This window comes from Erythrolamprus reginae, chromosome 2, assembly GCF_031021105.1.
Source record: "Erythrolamprus reginae isolate rEryReg1 chromosome 2, rEryReg1.hap1, whole genome shotgun sequence".
NCBI lineage: Eukaryota > Metazoa > Chordata > Lepidosauria > Squamata > Dipsadidae > Erythrolamprus > Erythrolamprus reginae.
This window is the reverse complement of record NC_091951.1, coordinates 156,118,247-156,143,749: the sequence shown is the minus strand read 5'-3', so window position 1 is coordinate 156,143,749 and position 25,503 is coordinate 156,118,247. Positions and strand designations below refer to the sequence as shown.

Sequence of the window (25,503 nt, the reverse complement as noted above, 5' to 3'; positions counted from 1 at the left end):
TCCTCCACAATGGCCAAACCCACAGGCTGGTATTTAGAGCAGCCTCACTAATTACCACAGCCCCACCCAACCACAGGTGGCCTCATTTTCTTTGATAATAATCTCTCAGTTGTTGTTGCCTATACATCGCTCTCCGCATGCGTGGCTGTATCATTCTCTTTTTCTGAATCCAAGGAGGAGCTAGATAATTGATCTCCTTCTGAGCTGTCTGCCACACTCTCCTCCTCCCTGTCACTCATGTCTTCTTGGTCAGAGGAGCCTTCATCAGCAGATTCCACCGGGGGCAAAACAGGCCTGCAGCATGTGGATGTCTCCCCGACATCCACAGTCCTTGGGGCAGGAACTGGGCCAGAGCTAACCACAACATTGTGCAAAAATCTTGTGGTATATAGGGCACAGGGGCGGATTGCTACTACTGCTGCTATCAGTGTGCTGTGTGTGCAGCTTTGGTTGTTCTGTGTGCGTTTGCGCGCTATGCGCAAGTGTCCTCAGACTATTTTTGCTTCTGCGCATGAAGCAAAAACACACTGAAATCTCACAAGACCCGTGTGTGTGTGATTTCTGTGATTTGGGGGTTGGGGGCCTTCTGCAGCAATTACTGTCTCAATGTGGCATGGAAGCTATCAGCCTGTGGCACTGCTGAGGTGTTATGGACTGTTAAAAGCACACTGCCAAAAGCACCAAAACCTGGTTCAATGATCGTGGGATTACTGTGCTTGATTGGCCAGCAAACTTGCCTGACCTGAACCCCATAGAGAATCTATGGGGCATTGCCAAGAGAAAAAAATGCCGAGAATGAACAATGCAGAAGAGTTGAAGGCTGCTATTGAAGCATCCTGGTCTTCCATAACACCTCAGCAGTGCCACAGGCTGATAGCTTCTATGCCATGCCACATTGAGGCAGTAATTGCTGCAAAAATGGCCCAAACCAAGTCTGGAGTACATAGGTATTCTTATATTTTTCAGAGGCCTGATATTGTTCTATGTACAATGCTTGTTTTATTGATGGCATGTAATATTCTAATTTTCTGAGATGGGGGATTTGGGGTTTTCATGAGCTGTACCCCATAATCATCACAATTATGACAAATCACGCTTTGAACTAACTTGCCTTGCATGTAATGAGTCTCTCTCATATATTATGTTTCACCTTTTAAGTTGCATTACTGAAATAAATGAACTATAAATGAATATTTTAATTTTTCAGGTTTCACCTGTATATATCATACCATGCAGGAGACAACGACAAAGCCTAAAAGTAAATAAAAAAGACCTAAACACCACTTCACTAGTAATCAACACCTAAATGCATAGAATTAATGCCAAGATAAACACTAGACCAACAATCAAAAAGCAAACAATGCCCCAATCAAGAAACTACTAATACATGTACTAACTAACAATAAACAACATTCCCATCAAGGAACCTTGGAAGAACACTCGTACCCATACTGACAGGGCAAGCCACTGGTAAATAAAAATTAAGAACAAACCACACACTCTTTGTACACTGATGATGTTACCTAGTTTGGTACTGAAAAGTCTACAAGCAACCAACCAAGCTCTGAGGTGCACATGTGGAAAAACATGTGAATAACTTGAAATAAACTATGAAGAAAGAAAAGAAAAGAAAAGAAAAGAGAAATGGTAGAAGAGGAAAGGAGTTTATCTTTATATTGTTAATAATCACTATCTAACACAATATAACTACTAAGTATAAATATGTTTAAAATAATGTAAAAATAAGGTTATCTCTGTTTCTTTGTATCCCACCAGATATATACCTTTTTACCAAACCTCATAAAATTCTGATTCTTCTTGATTTTTCAACCTTCTTGTCATCATGTCAAGCTCAGCACATTCTAAGACTTTCTTAAATAGTTTATTTCAAGTTAATTTTAAAATTTCTATTTATTTTTAAATGCTTTAGATGTGTTTTTTACTTATTATCTTACAATTGATATATTCAAGTATTTTAAAATTAATGATAAAGTTAGTTTTTTTTCTTTTTTACTTATTAAAAATATAAAGATGACTTCTACTTTGAGAGGAGCGATTGTTGCTCCACTAAATGTTACATGTAATGTATGTTTTGTCTGTCTTTGCAATTTAATAAAAAATATTATTAGGAAAAACATGTGAATAAAACGAATAAAGAATAAAACATTACATATTATTCCTCCAGCCTGCCTTTTTAAATATTTGCTAAGAACAAACATAATTGTTGCTACCATGATCTATTCTTTGGCAAAAGGCAATGTGTTCTGGCACCACTTCCAGCATGGCTCTTCAGCAGCCTCTGCTGGTTATCTTGAATACAAGACTCATCCTGTCCCAGAGAAGCCTTTATAGAAGTTAAAAAGATATTTACAAGTCCTCAGGAAATTGCATGTCGTAACCCTGAACGGCGCAGGCAAGTGTGTTAAAAATGGCCACCGTTGCAGTAGTGACTAAATTCAAGCCACATGGCTAAAGAAGCCTCTTTTTGGTCTCTGTTTTCAATTTCTAAAGTACTTTTTCTGAATACAAATACGTTCTTGTGAAAATAACACTAAATAAACCTTCTTACCTGGGGGATTACCTGTATTGTTCTACTGTTCATCTTCTCCTACAAATCCAAAACAAAATGTTCTTGCTTGACTTTAACACTGTCCGAGAAGGCTGGGAGATCAAATAAGCACTACTGTACTTTTGATTTCTAGAATCTTATAAAATTCTAGAACCAAAACTTAGTCGGGCAACTTCCTATACTGCCAGCTGGATGCTTCAGAGTGCTCTTAAACCTTTTTTACCAGTAAAATAATGCATGTGGTTTTTCCTATGCTATGTTAGAATAGGAATAAACTTTGCAAACTGAAGACTGTTTTGCATAACTGCCTCCAGAAAATAAATCATTAACAAGTTAGGCTTTATTACAAACTTTTATGGACCAATTCAGCATTTAGCCAAGGACTATTCTCAAAATGGTGACCCATGAAAGGAATTATCCTCTCCCAAGTTATTTTATGACACCACCGGTCAATGGTCATTAATGCTAAGGGTGATAATCAGATTCAAGGAGTAACTGGCAAATGGCTAGGCAAGCCAAATGCCTCTTAAAGTCATAGCATAGGCTAGGAATCGAGATAAACTGTGCAAAATGAGAACGATGCTATTATTTAGCAGTCATTTAGGAACTGCAAAGTTTTTAGTGCTCTGAGCTTGGTTGTTTGCTTTTCCACTAATACAGATACAGTATTTCCTATTGGAATCATTTAGGAAATTCAGAGGCAAAGTGGCATTGACATACAATAAGATTGCTGTGACTCCCACCCCTCTCGTCAAAAACTTAACATGTTCCTTCCAAGCAGTAACTGTAAGGATGATTTCTTCGTATGGAAAAATTTGACATCCCAGGCACAGCATTTCTGGGAAGAAAAGGTGATGCTTTGGAAGCTTGCTACATCAGTTTCTCTAGGCTAATTATAAACCCCACAATTGCCAACCCACAAGTGTCTCCATGGGTGCTGAACTAAACTACAGCTTTCAATCCCAACCACCCAATCACATATTGCTCATTATGGAGTTGAAAGTCCCAAAATCTGGAGGCATCTTTCCCATTCCCACAAGTAGCTAAAAAGCCTTTCTTTCTCCATGACACCCACCGTTCCCTTCACTGACAATATCAGATAGAAAAACCAAACCTGGGTAACATGTAGCAATGGCAAATTCACAGTACTGTGTTCCCTCAATTTTCGCGGGGTGTGCGTTCTGAGGTTGCCCGCGAAAGTCGAATTTCCGCGAAATAGAGATGCGGAAGTAAATACACTGTTTTTGGCTATGAACAGTATCACAAGCCTTTCCTTAACACTTTAAACTCCTAAATTACAATTTCCCATTCCCTTAGCAACCATTTAGATTATTACTCACCATGTATATTTATTAGTTTATTTAAAAAATATATTTATTAAAGGCGGACGAAAGTTTGGCGATGACATATGACATCATCTGGTGGGAAAAACCATGGTATCGGGAAAAAACCGCAAAGTATTTTTTAATTAATATTTTTGAAAAACCGTGGTATAGACTTTTCGCGAAGTTCGAACCCACGAAAATCGAGGGAATACTGTAAACATAGATTTGAAGTTGACTAAATATAAGCAGGAATGGATTCCCTTACATTTTATGGCACGCTCAAATATTTCAGATTAGTTTTTATTTATTTATTTATTTATTATTTATTTATTTAATTAGATTTGTATGCTGCCCCTCTCCGAGGATTTGGAGCGGCTATACATTTCAATGTACAGCTAGTGACCAGATAGAATTTTAATGTTTATAGACCAATGTAATAATAATAATAATAATAATAATTTATTAGATTTGTATGCCGCCCCTCTCTGAGGACTCGGAGCGGCTAATCACCAGTTTGGTGCAATGAGAGGGAAACGAGAACTTAATATTAAAAGCAATCAGTAAAATATGTATTACTATTTCTTTTGTAAGTAAAATGGGTATTTTATATAACAAAGTGATATGTATACAAATATTAATTTTTGTAGTGATTAGCAAATGTTTCTCAAGATGATATACATTTATATATGTATATATTCAATCAGTGAAATAATAAATTTTAAATCAATTGTAAATATTGTTTCCTGATTTTTTATTTTCCATCCACTGTCTCTTCTCATTTTCTTTTCTTGTGTGTAATCATTTATTCTTTAAATGTTTTAAAATAAGATTTGTAAGGCCATCATTTCGTAGCAGGACTGAAAGGAATCGAAAAAGGATACAGCAAAACAATCAGTTTCATGATTTTATTGTACAGTCAGAAAAGGGGAAGCCAATGATTTCAAATCTGTTAATCCAGATATAAGATATATAGACAAATCAATTTAACAAAAATCTTCTCTAAGGAAGGCTTAGGGGAGAGGAATTGGGACAGAGAGAGAGCAGTGAAGGAATCATGCAGACATTCACTTGGTCCCAGTTCTAATATAACTTTGGGACTCAATAGCCAGCTGAGTAAGGTGGTTGAGCTGGCACACACCCATCTGACAAGCAAAGGAGAAGCTCTGCAGACTTTCTACTTCCGACTGCCAGGTTAATGGGATTTTGCTGGGGACAGTTGGACTGCTTGGGCACCATGAAGAAAAATAATCTAATCAAGGCAATAATAAATACTGACAGGCCAGGCACATGATTTCAAAGGCAGACCAGACACATAAGGCATTCTCTGCTCTTGAATATTTGTCCATAACAAACTCTTTGTTCAGATCAGGTGAGGCACAGCTCATCCAGGAAAATGCCCTAAAAATCGGATGCTACCCTGGGACTTTAGTGTTCTGCACCCAGTTGGAGTGACAAAACAGAGAAATGGCAATGGCACTAGTAAACATCCACACCTACCAACAGCTCACCTCTCCCTAAATCAGATGCAAGGGCTTCTCTGGGTACAGGGAGCCCGGAAAGGTATTATTGTGAGCCACCCTTAAACTCTTGAGAGACGTGAATTCAGGAGGAGGCTTATCTGCCTAGAAGATGCAAACTGGAAGGAAGGGAATACATGAACAGGACCAGGAAACATATAAAAAAGAGTAAGAAGGTTGGGCCCCTCCCTGGAGGATGCATGTTATGTTACAAACATTAAGGCATCATGGTTACAGGAAAAGTATCACAAATGGAAAGGCAACCCACATCCCCCAAAGAGAAAACGTAGGCCATGAACATGACTAAGCCTGGCAAATGCCTGCTGCCCCAACTGTTTCCAGCCTGCATGGAATGATGACTTCTTGGCACCTCACCCTTTGCTCGGAGACGGCAAAGGTGTGTGTGTGTGTGCATGCGGAGGGTGGGGTGTTTCTCCCAATCCTTTCCCCTACAGACAGAAATGTTGCTTGCTTCCCCTTTACCACCTGCCTGAAATGTATTGAAATGGGACAGCAGCAGACCTCTTACTCAAGGCCAGAGAGGGATAAGAAGCACTTCTGCCTCTACGCTTGGGAGGCACAAGGTAGGTTTGGTCATTGTTATTGATTCTCGGGAGGAAATACATTACAGGGCATTGAGCCAAAAAGGTCTTCCTGGTGAGCTAAAAATGGGAAGGGAAGGTTGTCCAATGCCAGCACTTTGGTACAGGGAGGGGTTTCTACTGTAGCCACTGTCGGAACAACTCTTGGGACTTGGCATTGAGAGGGCTAATCTTTCCACTCCTTCTTGATAGTCAGGTTCCACTCCCAGGAAAGGTGGTCTGTCTTATCATCATCTGTAAATTTGGATCGGATGTTGTAAGTGCCCCGGGCCAGCATGCCCTTAGGAGCTTCCTCCAGGGGGGTTAGGAACTCATATTCCTCAGACCGTGGCCCGTAGCTTCCAACCATATAGTCAGTCTTGTCAACTGGAAAGAGAAAAACAATTGTAAGGCACAAATGAAAAAGACTCATTGGAAGTTGGACAGTGCGAGTTGTAGATATGAGATCAAAATGCACTGGCATCTGTCATATAAACAAAATCCCTGTTACCTAAAATAAGAGCAGCACCAGAATTGAGCTTTATTTTTCTATGTGTTCAAGTGTCCAGATTTCTTTCAAACCCAACTTTATTCTGAAATCTTCATATTCATTTCTGGATATGGCCCGTCCATCGTTCACCCTTTTTCTGAAATCTAATTCTTTTCTGTAAGTCTACACCCATTGACATTTTGCTCTGCTATTGTGGATTCTTAATAAACTTCAAACAAGTATTTTTATTCCCAAACTGTGTCTTTGGGGGTTCCAATATAGAAACATGCCTCAGAAAGGTTAGCTAATTCCAGACTGAATACTGGATGGATTTAAAGTGCCCTCATTTTTGTCAATCAGCAGAAAGTGAAAATTAAAGTGTTTTGCTTCTTTTTATAGTAACTATTCCATCATCTTTTTCTAATTGGGTGGAACAGTCTAGCTCAGAGAGAACAGCAGTATCAATTGATCATCACACTGAAGAAAAGGTGTCAATGCATCTTTAATTGAAGGATCAATTGAAGAAAAACCAAAAGCCATCCAAAGTTGTTGAGGATTATATTGTATGTTCTTTTGCTATTCCACTTGTTTTTGCCTGCCATTCAAAAACGAATTGATTTCCTCTCCATTAGGCAAATACAGTGGAACCCCGACATAAGAGCTGCTCTACTTAAGAGCAACTCGAGATAAGAGCTGGGAGGGGAGAGATATTTTTGTTCTACTTACAAGCCCAAATTCGAGATACAAGCGCCAAGGAGCTGTCTCCTGAAGCCAAACGCTAACTTCCGCGTTCGGCTTCAGGAGACAGCTGCGAAGCGGCGCGCGTGTTTTAAAAGGTTGCAGCTGGCCTGGGGGGCTCGGGGGGGGTGCTTGCAGCTTTCTTTCTTGCTCTTTTTCTTTCTCTCTTTTACCTTCCCTTCCTCTATTTCTTCTTTTCTTTCTCCTTCCCACCTTCTTCCCTCCCTCCCTCCTTTCACTCATTCCTCTCTTACTCTCCCCTTTCATAAGTTTCCTTGCTTCCTTCCTCTGTTTCTGTCCCTTCCCCCTTTCTTTCTTTCTTTCTTGCTCTTTTTCTTTCTCTCTTTTACCTTCCCTTCCTCTATTTCTTCTTTTCTTTCTCCTTCCCACCTTCTTCCCTCCCTCCCTCCACTCATTCCTCTCTTACTCTCCCCTTTCATAAGTTTCCTTGCTTCCTTCCTCTGTTCCTGTCCCTTCCCTCTTTCCTTCCTTCCTTCCCACCCTCCGTCCATTCATTCACCCATTCCTCTCTTGATCGCTTAAAGCCGGTCCCTGGTGCAAAAAGGGTTGGGGACCTCTGTCCTACAGGATTGGGTGGCAGAGAAGTTGAACATATGTAAATTTAAAAGTTTAAGAAAGTTTACAAGTTAAGTGAAAGAAACTTCATTATTCATTTATATGTACATGTACATTTCTTCATTAAAAACATGTCTTTCTGCATAATTTAGACTAACTTTGTGAGTTTTTTGAGGGCTGGAACCAATTAAAATTATTTACATTAATTCCTATGGGGAAAAGTCGTTCGAGATAAGAGCTGCTCGACTTAAGAGCCCAGGTCCGGAACGAATTAAACTCGTATCTCGAGGTACCACTGTACCAAGTTTGGACTCTATTTTGCAGCTCCTTTCAACCTAGGCTAAGCCCTACTCTTGGGAAGACACAAAGCTACTTCTCAAGTACAGCATAAAGAATAGAGTGGACACTTACTTTTTACTCCTTTCCTGAATGTGTGTTGAATGTACTTTAGCCCTGAAACAATCTCCTTCTTTACCTATAATGAGCAAGAATATATAAAATCAATATATACCTTTTTGGCCAAATGCCTTCCCTCAAAACTATATGCTGAATTATTCAGATTGACCATTCTGATACGCAGTACAATCATTCAAAAGGAGATCTTACCAGAAAAGAGATTTTTATCCGGTACTCTACACCTTCCTTCAGCACAAATGATTGTTTCTTGAAACTCTCCAAATCACCTAAAAGAGAAAATAGGAATTACTTATTCCAAAAGATGCAAATCTGGCAAGCTACCTGTGCAGTCACTTTTATATGCGATATTAAAATCTGGTTGTAATTATTTTAAGTCAGTAACATGCTGTTCATGGGCACCAATATGAACCAGATGGGAAACTAATCAGAAAGCGACATTTATTTATTTATTAGATTTGTATGCCTCCCCTCTCAGAAGACTCGGGACATGCAACAAAGCAAAACATTTGTCTCTATTATAAGTGTTTGTAGTAACATTTTTTGTTCCCGCAAAGGTGGCATTAGAAAGTTAGACAGCATCCTGATAGTTCCCTCTGTTCCTGTGGGAACTGCATTGGCTGCTGATTTGTTTCCGGGTCCAATTCAAGGTGCTGGTTCTCATCTTCAAAGCCCTACATAGCTTGGGACCAGGTTGTCTGAAGCAGTGTTTCCCAACCTTGGCAACTTGAAGATATCTGGACTTCAACTCCCAGAATTCCCCAGCCAGCGTATTCTGGCTGGGGACTTCTGGGAGTTGAAGTCCAGTTATCTTCAAGTAGCCAAGGTTGGGAAACACTGGTCTGAAGAACCAACTTTTCCCAATTAAAGTGGGGAGGCAGGGAATGCTACGGTCCCCTCTGCAAAGGAGGTCTTACTGGCAGGACCAAACAGAAGAGTCTTAGCTTGGGCTTTACAGAGCAGATAAAATACAATTTCCAGAATAGCCACCCTTATTAGATTTTTGTGGTGCAACAGACTTAACAACTTGAGCACCCTCATGATTTAACAATTTATTGATACACCAGACTAAAGTTTGTTCTACACATCTGATGAAGGTATCCAGAAAACTGTATATCATAAATGTATCTGCCTTTTAAGAACCCCCCAATATTCTTTTTTTAATCCAACCTATTTACCTCTCAGATTCAATTCCAAGGGACCAGGAGCAGTTGCACAAACCAAAGTCAGTTTTGTTACCACCACATTAGGACTAGTAGGGTCTGCAATGGAAGAGAAAATATAAAACATCAAACCTTCTCTGCCTTTATTGCAACAGAGTGCATTCTTTTAAGAGCTTTCTAGCCCACAGCATTGCAACTATTAATGCTTATGCAAATCTCCCTCAATCTGATACTCTCCAGATGTTTGAAGGCTTACTAGTCATGTTTTCTTCTTAGCCTGACAACGCTGGTCTTAGGATTCGCAATGCAAGTGGTGAATGCCAGCCTTTCAGAACTTTTCCACTCATCTGGCAAAGCATGTGGAAGAGACGGAGATAAGGATGATGGGAAAAACAAGGGTGCTGACTTGCAGAAAGAGAGCAGAGCAACAGAAAAGGCCTCACTCGTTTCATACTGCAGCAGAGTGACAGCTTACAGTAGAAAAGGCAGATTGCTGATCTTAGCTAGGTACCCTGAAACCTTCCTGGAGTCGTAAGTGATCTCCTCAATTTGCTCCGCTCTCTGAAATTAGGAGTCTGGGTGGCAGAACAGTTAGAGTGCAGTACTGCAAGCTGCTTCTGCTGACTGCTGGCTGTAGTTCACCAGTTCAAATCTCACCACGGGCTCAAGGTTGACTCATCCTTCCGAGGTGGGTAAAATGAGGACCCAGATTGTTGAGGGCCATATGCTGACTCTGTAAACCGCTTAGAGAGAGCTGTAAAAGCACTGTGAAGTGGTATATAAGTGCTATTGCTATTGAAATGGACAAGGCTCTCTCATCCAACAGAAAGGACACAAGCACAGGGCCAACTCTTTCTTCCAAGTATTGTTGCAAGGTCATATAAAATGAGGGCTTCAGGCATCCCACAAATTTGAAACCACTATGGCAAGCCAAAGCTTCCTTGATTGTGGCTTATTACATAACCTCAATTTGCTGAGTTCACCACAGCATATAAATTATAGTTTGCTAGGTTCACATAATTTCATACGCTACATACCGTATTGCAGTTAAGAGTAGTATATGAACCAAAGAACAGCCAGGAACATAAAAGTATCCCATACTTGGCAGAGGCCAGCTGGGTTCTATATCCCGACCGGGTAATGAGGGTAAGAAAATAGCCTTTATGGAATATTCTGGTTTTTGAGGCTAAGTCAGGTGTCCAAAGCCGTCTCTTCTAGTGCTCAAGCACACTCCTCAATGAAAGAACGTGTCTTCCAGTAACTCACCAGTAGTGATGGCAACGTTTCCCAGCAGGGCTTCCTTATACTTGCGTAGACTTTCATCATCTTTGTCCAGCTCCTGGATTTCCTGGATGCTCTTTTGAGCCGGGGGCTTGTAGTTGACAGAGTGCTCGTCTTCCTCGTTTTCAGCTGCAATCTGGGCCAGCTGCTCATGGGTAGGCTCTTGCTCAGCCATCTTTGAAACTCTGTCCTATGTCTGAGGGATGCACACAAGGACATTAATAAGTATCTTGGCGGCTGCAACAGTTTTATTTGCTTCTCCCTGGACAAACATTGGCTTTAAAAGTTTAAATAACTGGCCTTGCTGTTTGCCTTAAATAGTCAATATTCAGATTCCTCTTTGGGAAGCAGAAAACAGTAGATTGCTACCTGCAGCACTGCCTTCAATAGAAAGAGCACAGCATTTGCACTTTGCCCTCCAGAAATAAGATTTTCATGTAGGATACAGATTCTGCCTTTCAAGGGAAACTCAATTAAGCAATGTCTACTGCTGTCTTCTAGCCTACAATGTAATATAGAAACATAGAAACATAGAAACATAGAAGACTGACGGCAGAAAAAGACCTCATGGTCCATCTAGTCTGCCCTTATACTATTTCCTGTATTTTATCTTAGGATGGATATGTTTATCCCAGGCATGTTTAAATTCAGTTACTGTGGATTTACCAACCACGTCTGCTGGAAGTTTGTTCCAAGGATCTACTACTCTTTCAGTGAAATAATATTTCCTCACGTTGCTTTTGATCTTTCCCCCAACTAACTTCAGATTGTGTCCCCTTGTTCTTGTGTTCACCTTCCTATTAAAAACATTTCCCTCTTGAACCTTATTTAACCCTTTAATACAGTTAGTCCTCAACTTACAACAGTTCATTTACTGACTGTTCAAAGTTACAAAGACACTGAAAAAAAGTGACACCACTGCGGCATCCCCATGATCACGCACATGATGAAAATGCAGATGTTTGGCAACAGATTCATATTTATGATGGTTACAGTGTTTGGGAGTCATGTAACATTCCGATAAGCAGTGTCAATCGGCAGGCCAGATTCACTTAACAATAATGAACAAATGTGTCTTCCTGGAACTCACCAGCAGTAATGCAATGTTTCCCAGTAGCCCCCATGTCGCTAATTTAATAACTGTGATGATTCACTTAGCAACTGGGGCAAGAATGGTCATAAAATGAGGCAAAACTCACTTAAGTAATTTTCCTTAGCAACATAAATTTTGGGCTCAATTGTGGTCATACGTTGAGGACTACCTGCAAATTAGTTTATTTCTGGAAAGTAGTATCCCACAAAACTGCAGAGTCACAAGCTGCCCAATGCAGTCAACGGCAGAATGCCAAGACCAACTTAAATAGCTCTTTCATTTGGAAGAAGGAGCAGCTAATAAATTTCCAAGAACTTTATAAACAATTAATTTAAAAAAATCAATGACGCAGGTGGCAATAGTAACCATAGACACTCTGAGCAAGTTATTTCACATTCTCAAATCTCCTGTTAACTACATACGGCACACAAGAGTAGCTTTCACTACTTCCTTTTGCATCTATTTCTCTGACTCCATCTATCAAATATGCAAAGATCAGAAAAAGAAAGTGGCGCCATCAGATACTGGAACCTGTAAGTCAAAGAGTAATTTGCATTGTTGACACACTGAACTGCCCAGATATCAACCTGCTTCTCCTAAAAGTACACACTTATTTGTACCGCACTGTGACGAGAGCAAGATAAGGCAGGGCAGATCCATAAGTTGCCATAATGCCAGATGCTTTGCCTCAGAATATTACAAAAAGAAAGTAATGAAGTGGTGCTAAAACAATTCTTCTAAATTAGGGAGAAGCAACTTCTCTTAGGAGCAAAAGTCAAATTTTGAGAGCTAGTTATGTGTTATTCCACAAAATGGCTGCCGTGAGGAACTTGTCTGTTCACAATATGGCTGCCAGAGCATATATGGAAGTCCCTAAATGACAAATTATTAGCCAACTTGGTGAAAGAACACTTCATTATCATCCTAGCCTTCCAAAATGTTCTTTATCATACCTACATATCCTATTGTTCCTCAAGCAAGTAGGCATACTTCCAACATAGCACAACATTGTAGTTACAGTATCCATTTTTATCCTTGAATGGTTAGGGAGCTTAAAGGGGACCAGAATCATTTCTGTAAATAAAGCAGTATGCCAATTTACCGTATTTTTTAGAGTATAAGATGCGCCCATTCCCCCCTAAAAGAGGGTAGAAATGTCGGGGCGTCTTATATATCGAATGCAGCCATTTTTGGCCTCCTGAAGCCCTATCCCTGCATCCGATTTTTGTGAAATGGGCCCATTTTTCACAAAAATTGGGTGCATAGGTTTGGGAGGCCTGCAGGGTACTCCTGGGGCTGGAGAAAGGCAAAAACATCCCCATTTTTTCAAAAAGAACAACAACAACAGGGGCTTTTTGCCTTCCCTCAGCCCCTAGGAGCACTCTGCAGGCCTCCCAAACCGTCTGCATACCCCATGTTTCCAAAAAAGAGGGAAAAAAGCAGACCATCTTTTGCAAAAATGGGAGTGTTTTGCCTTCCCCCAGCAGTACTCTGCAGGCTTCACAAACCCTCTGCATGCCCTGTTTTTCACAAAAATGGATGAAAAACAGATCAATTTTTGTGAAAAACGGGATGCGCAGAGGGTTTGGGAGGCCTGCAGAGGGCTACTGAGGACTGGAGAGGACAAAAACTTTTTTTCTTACTTGCCACTTTGAAATCTTGGTGCATCTTATACTGTAGTCTGAAAAATAGGATACATTTTTAAGAAGCCGTAAAACAGTGATTGTTTTTTGAAAGTGTCAAAACAGAAGGACTCCATTCCTGTATTCATAGGAACAGGAACAGTAAACTACAAATTCGGTGTACTGATGCATTTAAATTTCAACATCCTACAATTCTGGTCACATTGAGAAGTCTGAGAGCTATGGATGTATTAAGGATTTTAATTGTTTTAATCATTGGATTTGTACTGTACTTTGCTGTTCCGAGTCTTCAGAGAGGGGCAGCATACAAATCTAATTATTATTATTAATAATAATCATCATCATCATCATCATATGGGAACAAGGCCAAAGGACACATCATCAGGAATACAGTTACAAACTAATTAGGGTCAGCTCTCCAAAGTTTCAGGTGATAAACTGCAGGTGATGAGGACCGAATCTAGGACAAAGTGTACGTTATATTAGAGCTATGGCCAATAGATGTGCTTGTGCATGTAAAGCTCTGATGTCTGGCACTTATCCCAGTCCTGGAAATATCAGAAAGCCAGTCACAGGAAACTCGTAGGAAGAGGCAGCAAACACACATACAAGTGGTCCCTTGACTTTCGCGGTTCCGACTTTCGCGGAAGGGCTACATATTTAAAAAAATATTAATGTAAAAAATACTCCATGTTTTTTTTTTTAACATCATGGGTTTTCCCAATCGGCCCCTCCCCCGGGGGCGAGCATGGAAGCCAAGCCATGGCCTTTCTTTTTTTGTACAATGTCTCTTGTACAATTATCCAGAGGTGGAGCAAGTTTAGAGAGAGAGGAACCCTGAGCCGCCCTCCTCCCACGCCCAAGCCGCAGCTTTTCAAATGCGGCAGTTCCCCGGGCAGGCGGTTTTGCTCGCTACTGCCGGGCTTGATAGCAGCCCCCTGACCGCTGCAACCACCTTGTGCCATGGGGGTGGCCCACTTGCAAGCCCCTCGCCTCCGCCTCCTCTTCCACTGCTCCGCTGCCTGAGCCCAGCAATATCGTTTACACAGTGCTGGTGGAACATCCGTCATTGCTCCAGAGGAGGAGAGCCCGGCGCAGGAACTGCAAGGACGGAGCTGGATGGAGCGCCCGAAGCCTTTCTCACACAGTCTCCATCCCTTCTCTCCTGGTTTAAGGCACAGGTTAAAAAGGAGCGCTGGACGAGGGGCAAGCAGCAGAGGGGGGGGGCATGCTTTTTACATTTTTTAATGTTATATTTATGTTGTAAATATAGCATCTCTACTTCGTGGTGTTTTGTTTTTCGTGGGTGGTCTTGGAACGCATCCCCTGTGAAAAATGAGGGATCACTGTATTATATTTGGATATACACTTCAATACCTCTCAAATGTCGCAAATGAAACAATTTAAGTGCAGTATCTGTAAGCCATAAAAAAAGACTTTTCTGCCCTTGTAGGGGCCAGAAACTCAGGTAGAGTTTGAGGTAGAAATCACTGCACTAAGAATCAGTGAGGAAATGGATTGCTTGTTTTAAATATATTTTAAATATCTCCTTAGAACAGAAATAGCAAATGCCACTCCTAAACACAGCATAGAACATTTTTTAGTGGAAAGAAACAAATACACAGTATGTATTCAAGTACGAAGCACTGCATCATCTATAAATGGGAAAGTGCAATTAGCCACAAACAGATCTGTAGCTTCCACGGAAGAGCACTTGATCTCCCTTGAAGTGGGACAGACAGGCTGGTGACACAGAATTCAATTATCTCATCTAGCCAAAATGAAGACTTGAGTCTAAAAGCAGCTCCCACACTCCCATCAGTGGTTATCTATCATGCTTATCTACAATTTGGCAACTGCCTCCACACCTTTTACACTTGGCTTTTTCAAGCGAGTCCCTAGATCCCAGTTCTTCACAAACATCTTTCAAGGTTATTTCAGCCATTTATTTCTTGTTAAAGTGTTCTCTGATAGAATTAGTTATGACACTGTGCAAACCATACGCTGGTCACTCCTTAAGAGCATCAAGCATGAATAATACACTGCTGGGAAGAAAACAAAATATACTGCTCAAAAAAATAAAGGGAACACTCAACACATCCTAGATCTGAATGAATGAAATATTCTCATTGAATATTTCATTTGCACAACTCTTCATGTGAAATTGATTGTCAATTTATTTATTTATTTATTATTTAGATTTGTATGCCGCCCCTCTCCGCAGACTCGGGGCGGCTCACAACAAAGTGAAAAACAATCAGTGTTGCTTCCTAAGTGGACAGTTTGATTTCACAGAAGTTTGATTTACTTGGAGTTATATTCTGTTGTTTAAGTGTTCTCTTTATTTTTTTGAGCAGTGTAGTTTTGTACTACCGTACAATTAAGTATTAAGCAAAAATGATTTTCCTCCTTCTCTGTCCTTTCATTTACAGGTCAGAGAATGAGGAAAATAGACAAAGGGGGGTGGGGTTTTCTCAGACAATGGAAAGGAATAGCTTCTTTCCCGTGGGAAAGGAAACTGGTAGATTTAAAGCCACACCGGAGATGCATTTCTTTAGAATAATCATATCAGCCAATGTGTCCATTCCAAGGAAAAAACAGACACAGTATATTCTACTCTTTAATGCTTTTTGTATCCAAGCCAAGGAAACCCCTCTATCTTAGAGCACCATTACCTGTAAATAGAGCACTATAGGAGACTACATGAAGAATGACAGAAACTCATGGTTTTGCCGACAGAACCTTTGACACAGCATCAAGGAAGCACCTCTGCTATCCAAAAGGCTACTCAAAATCCTCAGCCACTCAGTCCTTATCAAGTCTTCACCTGTATGCAGAGAGCCCTGAAGAAGAGCTCTAGACAGCAGTAGCATTCATAAGGCAGACCAGCCGGTTGTCAAGTCTATGAGTATAAAATGATGTAGCTGAGCCTTGCATCACTCTAAGCAGCACACCCTCCCTTCAAGTCAGGAAGTTGGCTCCTCTCCCAAGGGTGGGTCCACATGCCTTTAACATTACTGAAGATTTGCTACTAGTGGTACAACTCAGTTGCTTTTCCTGTCTAAACTAGGGCTGAAAAGCTTTTGTTCCTGTTCCATTTTCAACTTAGCGAAGGGGAAAGGAAGCCTTTAAGCTGGTCAAAAGATAACGTAGTTCTTACTCCACATATTACTCAAGCTTGTACTGCAAAATTCACCAACGCTCTTTCTCCTATCAACTCTTCTAAAAGCTATCAAGGATTTCCATAGATTTTTGCAGACCCACGGCTTTGTGGGGAAAAAATTATAGTTATAAATGAAATATATTTACAGTGATCACCTATCTCTGAGCCCCATCCTGGGATCCATGTGCAAATTATGCTTAGAAATTACTTCATGATGAAAATCGCACAACTTTTGAGACACCCTTGCTTAGTATGACCCTAACAACAGAAGAAAGAACTGCTAAGGCACATGAAGAGCATGCAGTAAGGGTCAATGCAGTAGGTCAACTGTAAGAGGAACTAATTATAAATATACAATGGTTTCCTAGCAGCACTATCACAAAATCAGAATATTTTCTTCTAACAAGTTCCTTAGCCCCAAAGCTAATACTGCACTCTAAGGCACGGGTGTTGAACATGCCGTCTGCAGGCCAGGGGTGAAATTATTATTTTTCCCCTACTGACTCTATGGGTGTGGCTTGGTGGTCATATCCTGGGTGGGTGGGCACAGCCCAGTGGTGGATTCTAAATCAGTTTGCCACTGGTTTGCAACCCAGGCAGGTGGTGAGGCCTCCTGCTGCCAACAATATATCAGTTCTAAGAACCAGTCCAAACTGGGAGCAACCCACCACTGGCGTGGCCAAGCCCATGTCACGTCTTTGCCCTAATGACCTACAAAAAGATTATACCAATTATTATACACAAAACAATAAAAGAGGTACACAAATACTTCTTTCATTGTTTTGTTTATAATAATTGGTTTTATATTCTTTCTGAATTTCACCTGTGATCTATCTACTTGCGTTCCCCAACCTGGTGCTTTCCTGTTATGTCCCAGCATCCTTCTAACCTTGGGGTTAATGGGAGTTTCTGTGTGCATAATAAAGTAGACAAGAGCTGTCTACTTTAATAAGAGATGAGCGGCGGACCAGGGCCAACCAGGGGGATCGTTACCAGCGGCTCTGCAAACCGATTCAAATCATCCCTACTGTCATGTGCTGGCCATGCCCACCCGTTTTAGCAAAGGGGGAAAGTTGTGATACATTACGTGACATCGTTGCAAGTTTGACACCCCTGTTCTAATGACTGTTGAAATGTGACAAGCTGTTTTGATGGTCAAACTTCCCAGGGCGAACCTGACTCCACCACACAGGAGAAAGAGCCATCCTAGAAGGGTTTACAGCTGCTACATATGGATGCTTGCAGGAAGCAATATTGCCTGCTTATCAAGAATAAGCAGAGAGGTCCAGGGCTCTGTACACAATCAATACAGGTACTGTGACTCCTGTGATCAAGTACTGCCTCTTAAGATCATCAGATCGTAGATACCATGCCCACATTAACAGAGAAAGACTGTGCTAGAAATAATTTGCCAGAACATCTGAACTTCCTCCTCCTCAACAGTTTACTAGGTTCAGTGGAATAAAAATGCCTAGAAGGAACAAAAGCCTTTTATCTGTAATTTGCAGGTGTAGCTATATACCTGCAGATTCATTTAAATTACATTCTCGGGTGCCCCGCCCAGAAAACTCAGAGAGCTATGAAGAAACTGGAAAGGACTCCATTATTTTCACTTTTCACCTCTTTAAAATTAGTAAAAGTAAATGAAGAATAAAGCTGCCAACTCTTTGCAAAATTGAATTCCCAATAAGTTTAAAGTAGTACAAAGTAGATATTATGGTAAGAAAAAAGAACTCAAAGAGAAGTTATATCCCACTGTTCAAGGCTTTCCAGAAACCCTAAAATCAAACAAACTAGGGCGGTGATGGCAAACTTATGGCACAGGTGCCACAGGTGGTACGAGGAGCCATATCTGCTGGTACGCAAGCTGTTGCCCTAGCTCAGCTCCAACATGTGTGCTGGCCAGCTGATTTTTGGCTTGCACAGAGGCTCTAGGAGGGCGTTTTTGGCTTCCAAGGAGCCCCTGGGGGGATGGGGGAGGAGGTTTTTACCCTCCCCCTATGCCAGGGAAGCCTTTGGAGCCTGGGAAGGGTAAAACACAAGCCTACTGGGCCCACCAGAAGTTGGGAAACAGGCCAGGGGCAGCTGTTTTCACCCTCCCCAGGCATTGAATTACGGGTGTGGGTACTCGCACATGTGCAATAGCACGTGTGCATGCTCTTTCAGCACCCAAGGGAAAAAAGGTTTGCCATCAATGAACTAGAGTGTTTACACAGAAAACCCAGTAATTTGATATTCCAAAATATTGTTAGCCTTTTCAGCAAGGGAAATCATTATACTGCAGCACAGAAAAGATTAAAGCAAGGGTCAGCAACCTGTGGCTCTGGAGCACTTTCATCGTCTGCTGTGGCTCCCTGTTGCTCAAGATATGTGTCACAACTGCCAATATGTGATATCTGCTAGCACACGATTTATTGAGCTTTTTGACCTCCGGTAGGCCAACCATGGATAAATCCAAGAAAAGTAAAGTTTCAGAAAAAAACAGAACGTTTAATTCAACTAATTCTGCTCAGGAAATAGTCAGGCACGGGAAGAGTTTTGTGGCTCCTGATGTTTTCTTTTCTGTGGGAAACAGGTCCAGGTGGCTGAGTGTTTAAGGTTGCTGACCCCCTGGACTATAGTATCATAATAGATGCATGCAGTAGAACCCATATGGACATGCAGTTTGCAGATATACATCTGCAGGAAGTATAAATCACAATAAGACAGTACAATATGCATATGAAGTTTCTTCATACATCTGATTTCTGCATTTGAGAACTTGAGCAACAATGAAATTGACAAAAATAATGACATGTTTAGATAAGATATATATTGCTATATTTTTTATTAAGACAACAAGTTACACAATATAATTTGAAAGTCTCTGTATTTCCAAAAAAATTACTATCAAGTAACAAGGTTTTAAAAAAGCCCAAGTTAAAATTGAGGGAAAGGAAAAAACAAATCTGGCTGGCATTAAGACAACAGATGTAGCAAGATATTCTCTTAAATAACTCAACTGAGATATTTCTTTATCTCAGCTGCCTTATTTAAGAGGGTACCATTTTAAATAAGCCAAATGCAGAAGAGGTGTTATGTTGCACAAAGAACCTTCCCAAACTAATGTTTATTACAAACGAAGATATTTTAAAGAGAAAAGTGTTCACAATTTTCTTGAATTTGCAATCTTTATTAAAACAGTATAAACGCTAAATGCCTATACAGCAGCTTTTGATCTCTGGAAGCACAACTCGGTTGTCTAATATTATGTTTCCAATTTTGCCTTGATCAGTAAGTGTCCCTTAGAATAGGGGTCACCATCCTTTCAGACCCCAGGGACCACCAAATTCATAATTTTAAATCCCACAGACCACTCATATGATTTTTAAAAGATAAATAATATTTAGTACAATATAAAAAATGCAAATAATTTTTCTGCGGACCACCAGTTGGTGACTGCTGTCTTGGAATATGAGAAGGGTCGGGAAGAGGAAGGAGAGTCAGAAAAGAATGACTGTGACAGCTTGTAGGTATACTAAGAATGTGCTTCAAGTACCAATATAGATTAACAGGTCTTTTAGGAATACAAACATATATTGTCTTAAATAAAGCTTACAGAAGAGCCAATTGGAAATGTGTATCCTAAAGCCTTTGACTGTATGGATCACAACAAATTGTGGCAAGTTCTTGAAGAGATGGGCGTACCAGACCACTTTATTTGTCTCTTAAGAAACATATATGTGGGTCAAGGATACGGAACCACTGATTGGTTCAAAATTGGGAAAGGAGTTCGGCAAGGCTGTATACTGTTGCCCTATTTATTTAACTTATATGCAGAGCACATCATGAGAAAGGCGGGGCTAAATGAATCAAAAGTTGGAATTAATATTGCCGGGAGAAATATCAACAACCTCAAATATGCAGATGATATCACTCTTAATGGCAGAAAGTGAAGAGGAACTAAAGAGCCTCTTGATGTGGTTGAAGGAGGAGAGTGCAAAAATTGGCTTGAAACTCAACATGAAGAAAACTAAGATCATGGCATTTGGCTCCCTCAATTCCTGGCAAATAGATGGAAAAGAAATGGACGTAGTGACAGATTTTATTTTCCTGGGTTCCAAGATCACCACAGATGGGGACTATAGCCAAGAAATTAAAGGATTTTTGCTCCTGGGGAGGAAAGCCATGGCAAATCTAGACAGCATACTAAAAGCAGAGACATCATCCTGCCAACAAAAGTGTGTGTAGTCAATGCTATAGTTTTCTCAGTTGCAATGTATGGCTGTGAAAGTTGGACCATAAGAAAGGCTGGGCGTCAAAGAATTGAGGACTTTGAACTACGGTGCTGCAGAAGACTCCTGCAAGTCCCTTGGACTGCAAAGCGATCAAACTGGCAAGTCCTAGAGGACATCAAACCTGACTGCTCTTTAGAAGGCCAGGTCCTGAAGATGAAACTCAAATACTTTGGCCACTTAATTGAAAGGAAGGACTCCCTGGAGAAGAGCCTAACGCTGGGAAATATTGAGGAGAAAAGAAGAAGGGGACAACAGAGAATGAGGTGGCCTGAATGGAGTCATTGAAGCAGTAGGTGTGAGCTTAAAGGGCCTCCAGAGGATGGTAGAGAACGGGAAGGTCTGGAGGAATGTTGTCCATGGGGTTACAATGGGTCGGACACCACAACTAACAACAAGAACCCTTAAAATGAAGAGCTGTTTCAACATTAATACAGCTTTAAAAATATAAAGAAGAGGCTGGAATCTAACAGCTGAATTTAAAGATTTAAAGTGGCCCTAAATGTAGATTAGGAAATGCAAAACACAAGAAAGTTGGCCTGTGGACCATGAATCCTTAAAAAACGTGGTGTCTCCATTTTAAATAAGTATCACTTTATATTCTGGGCAGCAATAAATGATTCTATTGTTAATTGGAAATATTTTTATATAGTGTTAAATACAGTCCTTTTAACTCTTGTCATCAACTAATGCCCAGGATCCACTCCCTGATAACTGTGGTAATGGAGAAAACCTGTGCAACATATTTGTAGCTTGCCCTAATCAATCTGGTTTAAACAATTTTTCTACTAATTTCAGTTCTTGCAACGAGCCTCAACTGTTTGAAGACCTCTAAAACAAAAAGAAAAACTAAATGGAAGCAAACTCTCAAAAACTATTCTCATAAAACAGAAATAGACTTAATACGATTATAACCGACAGGGAAATATTCAGTGATGTAAATAAGACTGAGGGTTTTGCTACTAGGAAAATCTGCAGCAGAGAAACTAGAAGCTTCTTATGCAAATGGTTCTCAACATTCAACCATTAATTCACTTGGATTCCAGTCAATGAATTGGAAATATGATGGGGTCTTTGGTGCTCAGCTTGGTTGTTTTCTTGCAATGTTTCATTATCCAAACTGGTAACATCAAAGTAGATCCATAATCCAATGGAAACATTGCAGTAAATATTGATAAGAGTAAAAAACAACTCATTTCAGGAATATTTTCTTTTATTAGAAATACTTTACTGCTAATTGCAAGTATCAGGAAGTTCTCAAACAGAAAATACTGGCCTAAAACTTATGAGTCACTCAGAGTTGCTTAGATGAGATGTGCAAATCAAATAAATATAAAATCAAATAATATAATATAAACAATAAAAATACAATGTAAAGAAAATTAGTAACAAGTAGTAGTAAGAGTTGTGTGCTTGCAGTATTGAATGCTGGAAAGAAGAACAATCTTTACAGAAGAGTGGCACAACACTAGCAGATGAAGAAAATTACAATCAGGCAATTTGGTAAATCAATTGACACAGTGGTAATCAATGTCAATAACACCTACTATATTGAACCAATGCAATCCTTTTCTCTCAAATATCTAATTCACAATTACAGTATTTGCAATCTTCTACCTTAACTATGCTAGGCTGTACTTCACATCACACTCAGCAGCAACTAATTTATGTCCACAACATGACAAAATAGTGACACCATCTCTTCATTAGCATTTTTTCTAATCAGGAAGTTTTTCAACATTTTCATTATTTTTCAATGAAGAATGGTTCAATCAAGAATCAGGCTTTTGCCCCATTACATGTATCTCTACAGTATTTCATCAACATCATGTTCCTCTAAATAAAGCATAGGATGAACAACCTTGCGCAAAGAGTACCCAAATTAACTGAGAAGGAATAGGGATATGATTGATGTATGCCTAGAAAAATGGCACATACATTTCTATACTCATTACTGCCAATCAATGAGGATGAGACAAAACACTTCTTCAGATGCTTTGTATTCAGGCCTATACAGGGAAGGGTTTTGTTTTGTTTTCAGACTTAAAATGTTGTCAAAGGACTAATATGCACTAGTGTACAAGCAGCTTGTCAAGACAGAATTTCACCACATTCATCATCTCTGCTACTAGTAGATCTTACAACAAATTATCATAATCACTTTAGGCAAGGTGTAAAACATAACCACTTGTCATCTTAACTCTACACAGAAACCAGAACAGACCACATGTTCCTTAAAGTGATTTCATTTTTATTTGCATCATTACATCTGATGCCAAAAGATGACATTCTTCTCATGGCAAGAACAAAATCCTGAAATATATTATTATAATTAATTTTAATTTAGTTATCAAAATGCTAAAACCAAGAATATCTATTCGATTTTTTGGACTATAAGATGCATCTAAATTTAGAGATGTTTTTGGCCTCTGTGTATCACATTTCCATCCTCCCTGGCCTCCAGAAGCACTGTGTAGAGCTCTACACGGCTTGTTTTTGTCAAAAGGGACCCATTTTTGGGCTCCCAAGCAATTTTCTTTCAAGAGGCACTATGAAAACTTCATTAAAAATCTTCCTCTTCAAAACAAAATACTGTAGTTACTGTAGGCTTTACAGAAGCTGTTCAAAAATAAAGCAAATGTGAAAGACGAATCCAGAAAGTTACAAATAGCAATATACAGTATTTTCAAATCCTTTATAGCTAAATGTGTTTTTATCACTTTGAGATGTTTATAATTATAGTAGGTAGCAACATATAAATTACATAAATGCACACACATCCATGGTTCAGTAGTGCAATGATACAGGTGGCCCTTATTTAGTAACAATGATTCATGAATTGGTTACAATTTTAGGGCCTTCACATGTCTGTAAAGCAAAGGAAAACTGAAACAAGATAAAAATCAGTCACAATTTCATTTAGCTATTGTTCCAAGTTGTTCCAATTGTAGTTACTAAACAAGGACTATCGGTAATAAATCCAGGTAATGAAAAAGCAGCTACAATTATAGTGAGGTATATATCTTATGGTTTACCAGTAAGATAAAAGAAATAGTGTTCATGATAACCTGAACTACAAATTAACTGACTACATTTAAGGTCGGCAGGCTGTGAAATTCTAACTCTCCTACTTAGTTGAGAGTTTTGTGTAAACCCAGAAAACTGAACTGTTTGAATAAACCACAATTAAATTAATCCTGGGTGAGCATTTTGAACAAATAAAAGCAGAGAGATTATCCGACGGAATTCAGAGGAAATAATATTTAAGAGGAGACAAAAATGGGTACAAATGTTGATGGTGACCTACACCGAGTATTTAACTAACACATGAAACGCTAGGAGAGAAGCTACGAGTGACTCCCCCAGCAGTGAGAATAGAATTCTTTATGAATTGAGGAAAAAAATGCTCCAAGAAAGTTACAGACCCAAAGTCCAAATTGGGCGGAGCGGAAGCTCAGCTATTTACGGCACTATACAAACTGAAAGCAAGGGGATGTTTCGGAAGGTTACCGAAAGCCACCGGACCACGGTGTCTGAAGGCGCGGAGCGCCCACAGCGCAAAGCCTGGTTAGGTTCGGCATGCGGATCTCCTGCAAGGGAAAATCGAGCAGGCAGAGGCAAGTGCGGAGGCGCCAATTAGGAAGGACGATGGAACAAGACCGGGGGGGGGGGGCACAACCCACCCCCTCAGACACAGGCACTGGCTCGGCCCAACCCTCGTCCGAAGCAAATGCAACCTACCCAGCACGTGCGTTCTCCGCGCTCTGCTGCTGCTGCCGCCGGTGACGAACGCCGCCCGCCACCGCCCAGATCTACCCCGCGCGCGCACCCCCGCACTTCCGTGTTACTGATCTCAGACGTCACTTCCTTTCTCGAGAAAGCAAGCGGGGCTTTCTTTCCACTGCTCTTCGGTGCTTTCCTCCCGAGACATCACTTCCCTTAAATGGTCTCCCTAATCAAAGGCCACGGAAGGTGGGAGGGGGTGAAGCTAACGTGTGAGGAGAGACCATAGAGAATGTATTCCATGGCTAGAACCTCCTTTTAACGCCTTGTTTTTGGATGGAGAAAGGCGGGTGGGGAAGAGGGACGGGCAACGAGGCGGAGTCGCTCTCACCTCGCCCGGCAGCCATCTTGGCGGACTTTCGGTTCCTGTGCAGAGTGCTCCTATTGTGTGGAAGGAGAGCAAGAGGTCCCCAAGTAAAGGTCGAGTTCCCGGCACGCTTTCTACATAAAAATTGACTGCTTGCTGCCGGACGTTAAGCAGTACTGGGAAACCGTTCCCCGACGATTCTTCCAATAATTTCAAAACTTAACTCTTTCCTTCAACGTTAGATGGAAGAAAATTGGTTATCCTTTATTCTCTGTGTGTGTGCGTCTATACCGGTTATCTAACCCAAAACTGCAGTTCATTCCCATCCATCCCAGATTCCTTTGGGAGTTGAGCGGCATATAAATCCAAATAAAAATAAAATTTTCCTTCTTAAATTTAAGCAGACTACAGCAGGTCCTGCAAATCCAAATATAACTGAAGAGCAACTTCTCCAATACAGTATTCATGGAGGCCATAAAGCCTATGAATTTTATCAGGCATTGGAGAAGAGGGAGGGCCCCAAAACATGGTGGGGTGGCCGATTTTGCCTTAACTCGTTGCCTTACTATCATTTTTATGAAGAACC

General features: G+C 40.5%; 1 protein-coding gene across 1 annotated transcript; it reads right to left on the bottom strand.

Moving 5' to 3' along the window:
• Positions 1 to 4,785: 4,785 nt before the first annotated feature.
• Positions 4,786 to 24,785, bottom strand: ARHGDIA (Rho GDP dissociation inhibitor alpha). The gene is made up of 6 exons (XM_070740091.1): positions 24,569 to 24,785; positions 10,640 to 10,850; positions 9,389 to 9,472; positions 8,403 to 8,479; positions 8,208 to 8,271; positions 4,786 to 6,379 (listed from the first exon to the last, which is right to left on the bottom strand). Exons 2-6 carry the CDS (start codon positions 10,827 to 10,829, stop codon positions 6,180 to 6,182), a joined length of 615 nt encoding a protein of 204 aa, XP_070596192.1. The 5' UTR covers positions 10,830 to 10,850; positions 24,569 to 24,785; the 3' UTR covers positions 4,786 to 6,179.
• Positions 24,786 to 25,503: the final 718 nt, after the last annotated feature.